Below are 13157 nucleotides of genomic sequence, written 5' to 3'. Positions count from 1 at the left end.
TATGAGAGACAAAATGAGGAAAATATTCAAGAAAATCATATCCTCTGATTTTTAAATAATTTATTTGCAAATTTGTATTTGGTCACTAACAAAAGTTAATCTCAATACTTTGTTATATACCCTTTGTTGGCAATGACGGAGGTAAAACGTTTTCTGTAAGTCTTCACAAGGTTTTCACACACTGTTTCTGGTATTTTTGCCCATTCTTCCATGCAGATCTCCTCTAGAGCAGTGATGTTTTGGGGCTGTCGCTGGGTAACATGGACTTTCAACTCCCTCCATAGATTTTCTATGGGGTTGAGATCTGGAGACTGGCTAGGCCACTCCATAACCTTGAAATGCTTCTTACGAAGCCACTCCTTCGTTGCCCGGGCTGTGTTTTTGGGATCATTGTCATGCTGAAAGACCCAGCCACGTTTCATCTTCAATGCCCTTGCTGATGGAAGGAGGTTTTCACTCAAAATCTCATGATACATGGCCCCATTCATTCTTTCCTTTACACGGATCAGTCGTCCGGGTCCCTTTGCAGAAAAACATGATGTTTCCACTTCCATCCTTCACAGTAGGTATGGTGTTCTTTGGGTGCAACTCAGCATTCATTCTCCTCCAAACACGACAAGTAGAGTTTTTACCAAAAAGTTCTATTTTGGTTTCATCGGACCATATGAAATTCTCCCAATCCTCTTCAGGATCATCCAGATGCTTTCTAGCAAACTTCAGATGGGCCCGGACATGTACTGGCTTAAGCAGGGGAACACGTCTGGCACTGCAGGATATGAGTCCCTGGCGGCGTAGTGTGTTACTGATGGTTGCCTTTGTTACTTTGGTCTCAGCTCTCTGCAGGTCATTCACCTGCGGTGGTTCTGAGATTTTTGATCACCATTCTTGTAATCATTTTGACCCCACGGGGTGAGATCTTGCATGGAGCCCCAGATCGAGGGAGATTAACAGTGCTCTTGTATGTCTTGCATTTTCTAATAATTGCTCCCACAGTTGATTTCTTCACACCAAGCTGCTTACCTATTGCAGATTCAGTCTTCCCAGCCTTGTGCAGGTCTACAATTTTGTTTCTGGTGTCCTTACACAGCTCTTTGGTCTTGGCTGTAGTGATGTTTGGAGTGTGACTGTTTGAGTTGTGTACAGGTGTCTTTTATACTGATAATGAGTTCAAACAGTTGCCATTAATACAGGTAATGAGTGCAGGACAGAGGAGCCTCATAGTTGAGGTATACCTATGATGAAAATTACAGGCCTCTCTCATCTTTTTAAGTGGTAGAACCTGCACAATTGGTGGAAGACTTTTTATGACTCTGTAGTGGCATCAGACATCTTTCACGGTGTGGTCTGCTGGGGTAGCAGCATCTCCGCTGGGGACAGGAAGAGGCTGAACAGGCTGAGTTCAACCTGTTCTAGGATGCCCTCTGGACCCAGTGGAGGTGGTGAGTGACAGGAGAATGGTGGCTAAGCTGTCATCCCTGTTGGACAACATCTCCCACCCCATGCAGGAAACTCTGACAGCACTGAGCAGCTCCTTCAGTGGCAGGCTACTGCACCCACGATGTGGGAAGGAGAGGTTCAGAAGTTCTTTTCTTCCAACCGCTGTCAGACAAAGACCTCGCAGCTGACCATACATACACAGACTTGGGCACATTCTGTTAAATTGTTAACTGTTTAAATTGTAAATTTGTACATATATACAGATACATATTTATCTTATTTTTTTGGTGATGCTATTACCTCTGTTTTTCCTGCTATTACCTTCTGCTTCTGACCACTTTCTGCCGTGACAAGTGCAATTTACCATTTGTGGGACTAATAAAGGTTTATCTTATCTTATCTTATCTTATCTTATCTTATCTTATCTTAAAAAGACTATCACTGCATGTGTGAACAATCCATGTCTCCTTCTCGCTATGAATTAGAACAATCCTCCATCCGCTGGCACAACCTAACAAACATGTAGAGAAGCCAACTTGAACAGAGTCAACTAAGTTTTCTATCATCTGGAGTTTTCAGACATAATGAAGGTAGTGCCATACTGAAGGGAAAACAGAATACAAAAGTGGACATGAAATAATGAATTAATTAGGTTATTTGTTTAAAACTCAGTTGCATCTTAGTAATTTGGCCAAATATGGAAAAAAATGTATATTGAATACAGTAATGATTTGCACTGCAAAGACAACGGCTGTTTCTGAACTGAATACCCATCTATCTATCTATGAATTCCCTGTTATGACTGGTCTATTATGCATTTGTAATTACCGGTCTTCAGGATAAATTTTCCAAGTCAGTGGGTATTAAAGTCTAACATGTTCATTTTGTTTATCAAGTCACGGTTGTTAGTGTATTCATAGTGTATTTGTTTTAATATACTAAAATAATAAATTTTTTCTTTCTGTTGTTGACCCGGTAGCATGGAGGAATGTGAAGCTCTGTGTACCCGTATGGCAATCATGGTCAATGGCCGTTTTAAATGCCTAGGCAGCATTCAGCACCTGAAGAGCAAGTAAGTTATTTTTCTTTTTACGTACTCTTTTTTTTCTTACAGCATTGTACATTATGCACAGGTCTATACCTCACATGTTATTTGCCTAGGTCATTCTCTACACCCAGTGTCGTAGGATAGGCTCCAGCAGTAACAAATAAGAGTGAAACACCAACTGGCAACACTGCATGAAAGAAAACCAAATGTTTGATTGTTAAAATGCAGCAGTATGCATTTGTTATGTTATGTTTTTAAGAAAAAAAAGGGAATCTTTAGATAGAAACAATGAGCTGACCATGTAGAGCATATTCTTCTATATCATGTCCAAAAAACAGTCAGTTACAGCCTCCTTTTCAACATTGTCACAGTGATGTCCAGATGTGTGAGATGCATCTTTTATGTCCCTTGACTTAGAACACAGAGAGTCCAAGAGTGAAAGTGGAAATTAAGTGATTGTTATTGAGAAGTTGCTTTTGTTAAACTCCATGCCTTCCTTTTTTATAATCACACTAGACCTTCAGCATGCCTACGCTGTTTGTTTATTTTTTTAATGCCACTTAAACAAACAGCAGATGATAAATGAAACAGGTGAATCAGTGGGATAAAAGTGACCCCTTGCAGTGGGTCAAAGCGTTTTTTCAATTTTACTGTTAACATGGAAGTGTTAAGAGCAGCCAAGTGTTAAGATATTTATATGTGGAATCAATGCATGGCCAGAGCCAAAGCTATTTAAGTGGCATCAATTTAGCTAATTAAAATGGGACTCAGAGATTGCTCACAACATACTTATCGTACTTATACTTATCAAGATCTACTTAAAAAATTACAGAAACAAACAGAAATAATGGTAACTAAATACACATTAATGGTTTTGATGCTACCCCACCTTTTCTGTCCTCTTTGTTGTCTGATAGGTAATCTCAAATCAGGGTCACTCAATCCCCTGTGAGCTGCACTTTGAGATTTGTATCAATGAGAATTACCATTGACTGGCTATTGCCTCAATCATCCCTGTTAGTTTGAACTTTGAACATCCACCTCAATTGTTCTGTGACTTCTTGTAAACTTGGCAAGCTTGCCCAGTCATCAATGGGGTGAAATCATTGCTGTCATAGACTGTGATTTTCTTGCCCACCCAGTAAGATTAGCTGAGCCTTTAAAAGGAAAGACGATCAATAGTTCTAAGGAATGCCCCCTCCTCCCTCCAATAAACCCTGGATCTATTTCTGTAGGACATTGTAGCATGGGATGGGTGAATGTGCAGGTTAGACAAAGAGCCTTGGCCATGTCAAGGTTATTTTACATTAAGAGTGCTGATGTCTTATCATCTCCTGGCTATTAAATCAGAGATAAGGAGTGAAAGTAAGGTGTTAAGATGTCCCCCTCAGCTGCTGTAGTAATTGACACATCCACTGTGTCAATTGCATTTTGTCTTCAGGGAGGCTCATCTTTGATATGAATAATGCATGAATGTCAGCAGATACGGAGAGTGAGGAAGGCTGAAAGGGTTAACCCATGTGCTGCCAGTTCTGCACACAATCAATTGTTTAATTCAGTTAAAGAGATAAGATTTTAAAAAGCACAGTCTAAAATTTCTGATAATAGTGCCAAAATGCATTCTCTTGCTCAAAGGATTTCCTAATTAAGCGGACCTATCTCTTCTTCATTCGTGTGATTAATGTTTTACAAAGTGTGGGACCTCCCTTTAATGAGTGAAAAGGCAATTAGGAGCTATCTCTTCTGTTTTTTTCTCATGCAATTCTTCCCCCCTGACACTAGCAAATGTGCTATGGGGCAAGAGGACAGCAGGACAAGCGTCCACAGCGACTGAGTGGAACAGCTGTCCCTACATCACTTAATAGCCAATTTGGCTGTGTTCCTTTCCCAAATGGGGGACACTCACACCCCACCTCATTTAGGTGGCTGAACTACTATAGAATAGGCACTAGAACAGCTATGAAGGGTGTTGGCAAATGCCTTTCTTTCTTAAACCCTTTTTTCTTGCTTGCTCATCCCAACCACAGCACATGTGTGAAATGTCACCATGGGTGCTAATCTTATGTTCTGGCACCATTGACTAATGTGCTGCACATAGTACTTCTTTACCCTGTTTCTTTTACCTACATTACCTTTATATATTCATTACCTTACAGCCTCACTTTTTTAGTTTTCCTGATTTTCACAAGCTTTTTGCTGCCATCTTTAGGACACTATCTCAGCTGCAGGCCACATCCAGAGTATTTGTTTGCTGCCCACAGATTTGTAGAACATAAAATAGCTAATTTTCTCACCACTGAGGGATATGATTTGCATTTAGTGGATAGACAGCTTTTAATGAAACGGACAAACACCACTGTCACCCTTTCACAGCATTAAGATGGGCCAAACAGACCTCTCTCTGTACTCCAAATCATTCCTTTTTCTTCGTTGTGAAGTTTTACAGTAGAGCCTTCCATCAGCTAGCATCCAGGTATTAAGTAAACGGAAATGAAGGGGCAGGCAATAAAGTATTCTCAAAGTCCCATAAGCCTGTCAGAGAGTGAGTCATGCTTGTGTGGATGACATCAGTCATGTGTCAGGATATTGGGATTCTGCATATAGATGATGCAGAACATGCGCTTCATTATTTTTTAATATTATAAAGGTGACATAAAATGGAAGCATCAGATTGTTTTTTTCATGCGAAAGTGGTAAAAAAATAAATAAATAAAGTATTTGACAGCCACCAATTGTGCAAGTTGTCCCACTTAAAAGATGAGAGAGGTCTGTAATTTTCATCATAGGTAGACTTAAAAAAATGTAAATAAATAAAATTCAGGAAATCACATTGTATGATTTAAAAACAAAAAAGGGTTCATAAAATAAGTATTTAGCACCTACAAACAAGCAATAATTCTTGCCTCACAGACCTGTTACTTCTCCTTTAAGATGATCCTCTATCCTTCACTCATTACCTGTATTAATGGCACCTCTTTGAACTAGTTCTATTTATAAAAGACAGCTGTCCATACACTGTCAAGCAGTCAAAAGCCACCCTCCTATGGACACAAGGGACAAGATTGTCTCATCCCAGTCTTGTGCAGGTATACAATCTACAACAGGCAAGCAGCTTGCTGGGAAGAGATCAATTGCAATAATTAGAAAAAGAAATAAATACAACATCATTGACAAACTTCCTCAACCTGGGAAGATCTCAGCTCATGGTAGGGCTGCACATTTAATTGAATTTTAATCACGATCACAATTTTGGCTGGCATGATTAAAATTAAGATGATCGTCTGCGATATTCACATTTAAATAGTGGGCTCTGCTGCAAATCATATCTCTCAACCAATAATCAGCCAAAAACCAGTAGGGTGAACAAAAGCATAGACTGTATGGGTTGCAACCTCATTGTGAGATGTAATGTTGGGAGCAGTAAGTGACAACATAGATATATACTATATGTCACATTCAGCCTCTCAGCATGCGTCAGTACCACTAGTTTTGGACGGGGTTCAAAGCTATTTCAACCATGCTTGTCTGATGTTACAAGCAAAAATGACTTTTGCACTGTGTACAGCTGTACTAACGAGCAAACAAAGAATAAATGCATTGAATAAATGCATTTTCATAAGTAAGATTTTATTTTATCATCTTGTATGTTCTGAAATGTTCTGTCTTCCCACCCCACCCCATAAAAGGCACAGCTGGTGTATACTTTACTTTACTTTATTTTGCAGACACTTTTATCCAAAGCGACTTATAGGAGGAAGACACCAGTGATTGTTCGATTTCTATATACACAACTCTGTATTTTGTTTAGTTAGTCATTTGCCTATAGTTCTTGAAATGTCTATGTAAAAATGCCACTGACTAGGGACCTGCCCTGTCTGTAGTTTTTTCTTTTACAAATAAGCAGTAAATGGATGTTTATATTAAATAAAAAAATTAACCTTAAATTTGAATAAATCAAATTACCTTAAATTATGAATAATTGTGATTATCATTTTGGCCATAATTGTGCAGCCCTACCTCATAGGGTACAATGATCTTGAGAACCGTGTGGTTCTGGACTGTTTTCCTCCTGTTCTCACTGGTCAATAACCTGAAGAGGGACCAAAGATTACTATTAGTAATACACTACTAATCATGGATTAAATTCCTGCAGCGCACAAAAGGTCCCCCTGCTGAAGGCAGCACACTACCAGGCCCATCAAATGTATGCCAGACTCCATCTAGATGATTTGGAGGAGGATCAGGAAAATGTAATGTGGTCAGCTGACACCAAAATAAAACTCATGTATGGAGGGTGAAGAATGATGAATTGCATCCCAAAAACATCATACCTGTTGTAAAGCATGGGGATGGAAACTTTATGCTTTGGGGATGCTTTTCTGCAAAGGGGACATGACAATTGATCCGTGTCAATAAATACGGATCTTCCAACATGACTATGATCCCAAACACTCCCCCAGGGCAACAAATGAGTGGCTATGTAAAAAGCATTACAAGGTTCTGGAGTGGCCTAGCCAGTCTATTCTCAATAGAGAATCTGTATCCAGTGACAGCTCCAAAACATCACAGTTATTGAGAAGACCTGCATGGAATAATGGGCCAAAATACCAGCTATAGTGTGTGCAAACCTGGTGTAGGTTTGGCAGTGGCCTAAATATTACCAGTGCCACCTAAAGTTATCTAATACAAAGCTAGACAAAAAACTTCCCCTTTTATGAAAATTGTACTTTGTGAGATTATTTAACATTAATACACGTTCCCCTAGTCTTTCTATAGTCCTGCAGTGGCTAGAAATGGCAATATGTATAAAGAGTGATTTGTTAGGCAGCTCAGATGGTCTAACCTGGAATGTTAGACGTACAGGAAACATTTGACTTTTGTCAACATTTGCTATTGACAGATACTTATTTTTCTGCACCCTTATACAAATAACGTTTTTAAAAACCATACAATGTGATTTCCAGGATTTTTTTACATTCTGTCTCTCACAGTTGAAGTGTACCTTTGATTAAAATGATAGACCTCTCTCATATTTTGTACTTGAGGCTGCCACATACTTTGGGCTGATGGTGGATTTGTGGTTCAATTGTCTAAATGGTGTTTATGACTGGCTGGTTTCTTTAGCGTGTAGAGGACTAAGTAGTTTTACATTTCTGCATGGTAACTGGACAGATTTCCTACCAGCTCCTGTAATATGGGCGACTGAGCAGTAAGTATGTCTGTTGATGAGGCTGTGTGTGGATCACCCATTTTATTTAATAAAACATGCACTTTGATCTCTGGAGCTCGCCATTCCTCCATGGGAGTATCAGAGTGTGATATGCACTACTTCCTGCCTAATCAAATAGTCTTTGTGACCTCCCTGTGTGTCTGTGCCCCTTTACCCCCTCAGGAGACAAATAGGAGGTTGGGGTCTGACCTTTCCCAACTAGAGTTGGAGCGATCTGCTCATGCTTGCTGCCACCACAAAGGTCATATGCTATTTGTGGCAAATTGCACATATGACCTGAAAGGAGTGGAAACAGGGAAGGGAAGACTTCTGAAAATGTCAATGTTAGTGTAATCAGAATTATGCAGTCAGAAAGGTACCAGCAAGGTTTGTGCTCGATCAGTATAACTATCCTAAGCATTTTGAAGACAAGATCCATGTAATCTTTTAAGGCAATCCCAAGAGTTCAAATTTTCAAAAATCAAATTTTGGAAGATATTTTGTTTTATATATTTTTTTATTTGCTCTTTGCAAAGGCACTTGCAGGCTAGAAGTAAGACTCACCAATTCTTATTCTAATTAGGGATGCTGCTTTCTGTCGCATGCAGTGCTCATTGCACACAATGGACATTTCCACAAGTAAATATAACATTAAGGGATTAATTAACCAGAAAACAACGGGTCATAACTGTACTAATGGCAAAATAACAAGGCAGTCTGGCAGATTCCTTAATGAGCTAGGCAAACTCAGTACAAGCTAGGCAAACTCAATGTAAGCTAGGGAGTTGAATCCCAATAAGGGGTAAAACACATTCTTCAAATGATAATAATAATAAAGTGAAGTGATTGTCACATGTGATACACAGAAGCACAGCACACGAGGCACACAGTGAAATTTGCCCTCTGCATTTAACCCATCACCCTGAGTGAGCAGTGGGCAGCCATGACAGGCGCCCGGGGAGCAGTGTGTGTGGACGGTGCTTTGCTCAGTGGCACCTCAGTGGCACCTTGGCGGATCGGGATTCGAACCGGCAACCTTCTGATTACAGGGCCGCTTCCTTAACCGCTAGGCCACCACTGCCCCAAGCTAGGCCACCACTGCCCCTGCACCAATGTATGTCAAATGCAAATAAATTTTTTTTCTGGACTGATGAGTGGTGTTTGTGATACCTGAAAATATTCAGCATAAGCAGATGAGTTTATTCATTATTTTTACTCAGAGCAGCTTATGTCCAGTAAATTGTGAATCATTATTACATGAAAGCTGGGATGCATTTTTCAAAGACCTCGGGAGAGTTTTTTCCTCTATATTTTCTGCATCAGGTAGACCAGTTCTCATCACCCATTGTGGTTGGTGACGTACCAGTAGATTCCTGATTCATATAGAGTTCTTGATCCCTGATGAGTTGGTTACTTCTTGAACTGTTTTTAAACCTGAGTGATTCAGCAACTTAAAAATAACATTAAACAGCAGCTTCGGTAACAGTAACACATAAACACACACAGATTTACAGACAGCTATAGTTCTCCCTTAGATTACTTAACACCCAACTGGTGATAGAGGCTTGCCACTAATTCACTACACAGTTTGAGAACTATGTGAGAATTGTGTGCTAAAGTAGAAATCTTCCTAACAAACTCGCAGACTAGGGGGGGTTGGGGAATTGCCACTAGCCTTTGTCATGACCACAGGGGTGCGATGCATCATGACAGGGTGGGAGGCATAGGGAGTGGCAGGGTGGCACACACCTCAGTCAGCCATCACGTCTTAATCAGGCAACCTGGGAAATTTTCATGAATTATACGCTCTCTCACCTCTGTGTCCTCACTTGCTCTTGCCGATCTGTGCATCCAACACATGCAGACCCTCTACACATGAAAGGTTTTACTCACAGCAAATTCCAACATGATTCCAATATTTCCAGTGCCACCTAAACTTAGCTAATGCAAAGCTAGACAAAAACTTTGTGAGATTATTTAACATTTATACAAGTTCCCCTAGTCTGTCTATGGTCCTGCAGTGGCTAGAAATGGCAATATGTATAAAGAGTTCTTTGGCCGTTTGGCAGCTCTAACCTGGAAAGTTTTCACAACATATAAGGGTAAAGGTTACCTCCCATTTCTCATGCTTTGTCCGCCCAGAGAATTCCCCCCCCCCTTCACCTAAAAAAGAAACTCCACCAACCGTAATGGCTTGTAAATGTGCAAAGCATTGCAGTTGCTTGATGATTTGGATGTAAAAATGAGCACACTTTTTTTTCCTGTCATGTGAGACTCTGAAGAACTAGTGGGTTATTTTTTTTCGCGAAAAAATGCAGACACGACTTTGGTTTGTGAACAGTGTTGATGACGTCATTTCCATTAATGCACACTCACTCCTATAGGCCGTTCTCCTCATCATCCCGCCTTTTCTCCTCCTCATTTCCATTTAAAGCTTCACACACCAAAATGGGACTGGCTAAAGATGGCTGTAATTCTGCACCAAGGCTACATTTCGGAAAGAGTCTTCAGATATGGTATTAGGGGACCACTAAGACCTATATAAAAGCAAAAGAAAAATCCATAATAGGGACCTTTAACACAGGGCAATATATTCTCCATCTTGTTCCTGAACTGTAACCTTCTCTCCTGTTCACCATATGCTAAAGAAGGTGCCATGGGACAGTGAAGGTGGATGGTCACATTTTATAGAATGCAGTTTCTGCATGAAACGAAAAGCTTTGAGATGACAACTGTTTATGAATAACAGTTGTACAATCATAATCTACAATCGGAGCATTAAATTGTGCTTAATCAAAAAATAAAAGCACAGACACATGCTGTTTACATTTTATTAATTTTGTTTTGGTTTACTACTTGCACTCAATATACAGTCATCAAATACAACGTCATTTTCCAATTTTATCCATTAATGGAATCCATTAATATGTCTGGTATCTGGTAGCAGAATTACATGGATGGAATTAGATTTAAACGTCAATACTCCTTTTATCCCAAGCTAATGTATTCATGTCAAAATTTTATTTTTGGGCAGGTTTGGTGAAGGCTACACTTTAATTGTTCGAGTAGCTGGTTCCCCTCCTGCTCTTGGACCAGTGGAAGACTTTGTGAGGGAGACGTTCTCTGGCAGCATCCTGAAAGAGAAGCATCACAATACACTGCACTATCAGCTGGTGCACCAGGAAGGTGCTCTTACCACAATCTTCAACAAGTTCAACATGCATCAGGAAAGGCTGGGTATCGAAGACTACTCTGTGTCCCAGACCACGCTTGACCAGGTGTAAACCGTGTACTATAAAGAAAAAATAACAAGCAGTGACAGTGAATCGATGGTCATTGTGATACACTGCAGCACAGCACACAGTGCACACAACAAAATGTGTCCTCTGCATTTAACCCATTACCCTTAGTGAGCAGTGGGCAGCCATGACAGGCACCCAGGCAGCAGTGTGTGGGGACGGTGCTTTGCTCAGTAGCACCTTAGAACCAGCAACCTTCTGACTATGGGGCCGCTTCTTTAACTGCTAGGCCCCACTGCCCCATAAGCAACCAGGTTGAGTGAATGCTATTTTATTCCTGAGGGAATTTTTTTTATCTTAACCAGCACTTTGAGTATGCAAAATGACACTGTTCAAACATACTTGTGCTGTATATTATTCTTATTATTGTTTGTATTGTTATTATTTGACATCTTAAACTGACCTATACTCATTTCAGAATGCAAAAGACGTGGTCAGCATGCAAAAAAATCTGCAAATTCTTTAACTCTAATTAATATATCAGATGAAATCTGACACAGACGTGCCACTTAGCAAAGTACTGTCCCCACACTGCTCCCCGAGTGGCTGTCATGGCTGCCCACTGCTCCCTAAGGGTGATAGGTTAAATGCAGAGGACACATTTTGTGCACCGTGTGCTGTGCTGCAGTGTATAACAATGACAATCACTTCACTTTCACTTCACAACAGATAAATGTGGATATTGCTTTAAATACAGTATGCTGATAAGGCAATTGCATCTTTAATGCCAGTGTGAAGTTAGAAAAGTGGATTTTTATACTCTGACTAGAGGAATGGAGAAAGGATATGTGTGTGTGAGAGCGAGTGACAGAGAGATGTAAAAGAGCTGTGAAACTGGGTGTTATTCCAGTGAAGGTCTTCCTTTCAAGAAATAGAATGGAACAACCTCTCCTCTCTTTTTTATGCCTTGTTTAATAATAATTGATTTAAAAAAAAATCTAAAAGACAGATCAACTATTTAGAATGGACGCTTCAGTGTTTAAGGCATTAATGCATTTGCTTGATGTCCAAATGCAAAATCATTCTTCATTACTACCCAACGAAATTCTCTTTGCTACATGTTAAAATGACAAAACTGAAATATTTTTCTCTCATTCACAGGTCTTCGTCAATTTTGCAAAGCACCAGCATGAGGATGAGGAGGAGGACGTTCTTACATACAACAACCCTGTTGACATATCTGACGAAGTGCCGATGCAGGGATTCAAACACTCCACTCCTGATGGAAGTTAAATACACTTGCCAGACTAAAGAAGTCTTCAAATGACTTTGATTTATGTACATTATAAACTACTAAATGTCACATTTAATTTAAAGTGATTTTTAGAGGCTACTAATAGTTTATGAAGCCTTATAATGATTATATAATGATGGAATAGTTCTGTTCATGGTTTGTATACAGCCACGTAGCTATTTAGTAACAGTAATTTCTTTCTTATTATAATCTTCTAGAAAGAGAATTTAGTTTGAAGATAAAACAGATTTATCTTCTGCAATTGCCTTATTTTAATGATTGTTAAATAAGATTTTAAAATCACAGCAGAGCAAACTATGACAGTGCAAATATTTGATTCCATTTCTTAGGCCCTTTCTGACTATTCAGTGTTTTGCCAGATTTTTACTTTGAACTAATTAAAGTTTTTGGTCATAATGTTTATTAACTAAGCTTCACAGTCTCAGCCGATAGGCCAGAGTGGCTGAATCATGGCAAGTTCAATTGGATGTTCATTGCTAGTTTGACCATAAAATGTGATTCTTTGTCTTGGTAAACACTAATTAGCCATTAAGTCTGACATTTTTTTTTTCCAGAATTTATTTTCTTATTTCTTTAAATACAGGGTGGGCCATTTATATGAATACACCTTAATAAAATGGGAATGGTTGGTGATATTAACGTCCTGTTTGTGGCACATTAGTATATGTGAGGGGGCAAACTTTTGAAGCAGGCCATCTTGGATCCAACTTTTGTCACGTGACCCTCTTCCTATTGAAAAAACAAATCAAATTCATTGGTAATTTCACAAGAAATTACCAATTGATTTTAACATAACTTTATTCTTTCATGAGTTATTTACAAGTTTCTGACCACTTATATGTCACCAACCATTTTATTAAGGTGTATCCATATAAATGGCCCATCCTGTATAATGCAGTGTACTGTGAG

The 13157-nt window shown here is 39.4% G+C and overlaps 1 protein-coding gene across 6 annotated transcripts in view; it reads left to right on the top strand.

Moving 5' to 3' along the window:
* The window catches only part of LOC114796713 (ATP-binding cassette sub-family A member 1), a 169182-nt gene extending 156277 nt beyond the window's left edge, over nucleotides 1-12905 (top strand). For all 6 annotated transcript variants that reach the window (XM_028991495.1, XM_028991339.1, XM_028991277.1 and 3 more), the window contains 3 exons: nucleotides 2417-2509; nucleotides 10729-10972; nucleotides 12095-12905. In XM_028991495.1, the coding sequence (XP_028847328.1) occupies nucleotides 2417-2509; nucleotides 10729-10972; nucleotides 12095-12226 (469 nt within the window). In that variant the 3' untranslated portion in view covers nucleotides 12227-12905. The remainder of the gene's footprint in view (nucleotides 1-2416; nucleotides 2510-10728; nucleotides 10973-12094) is intronic.
* The last annotated feature ends 252 nt before the right edge of the window (nucleotides 12906-13157 follow it).

Source organism: Denticeps clupeoides, chromosome 1 (assembly GCF_900700375.1).
Source record: "Denticeps clupeoides chromosome 1, fDenClu1.1, whole genome shotgun sequence".
NCBI classification, from domain to species: domain Eukaryota; kingdom Metazoa; phylum Chordata; class Actinopteri; order Clupeiformes; family Denticipitidae; genus Denticeps; species Denticeps clupeoides.
The sequence above is the reverse complement of the archived record's forward strand: the minus strand, read 5'-3'. Positions and strand labels throughout refer to the sequence as shown.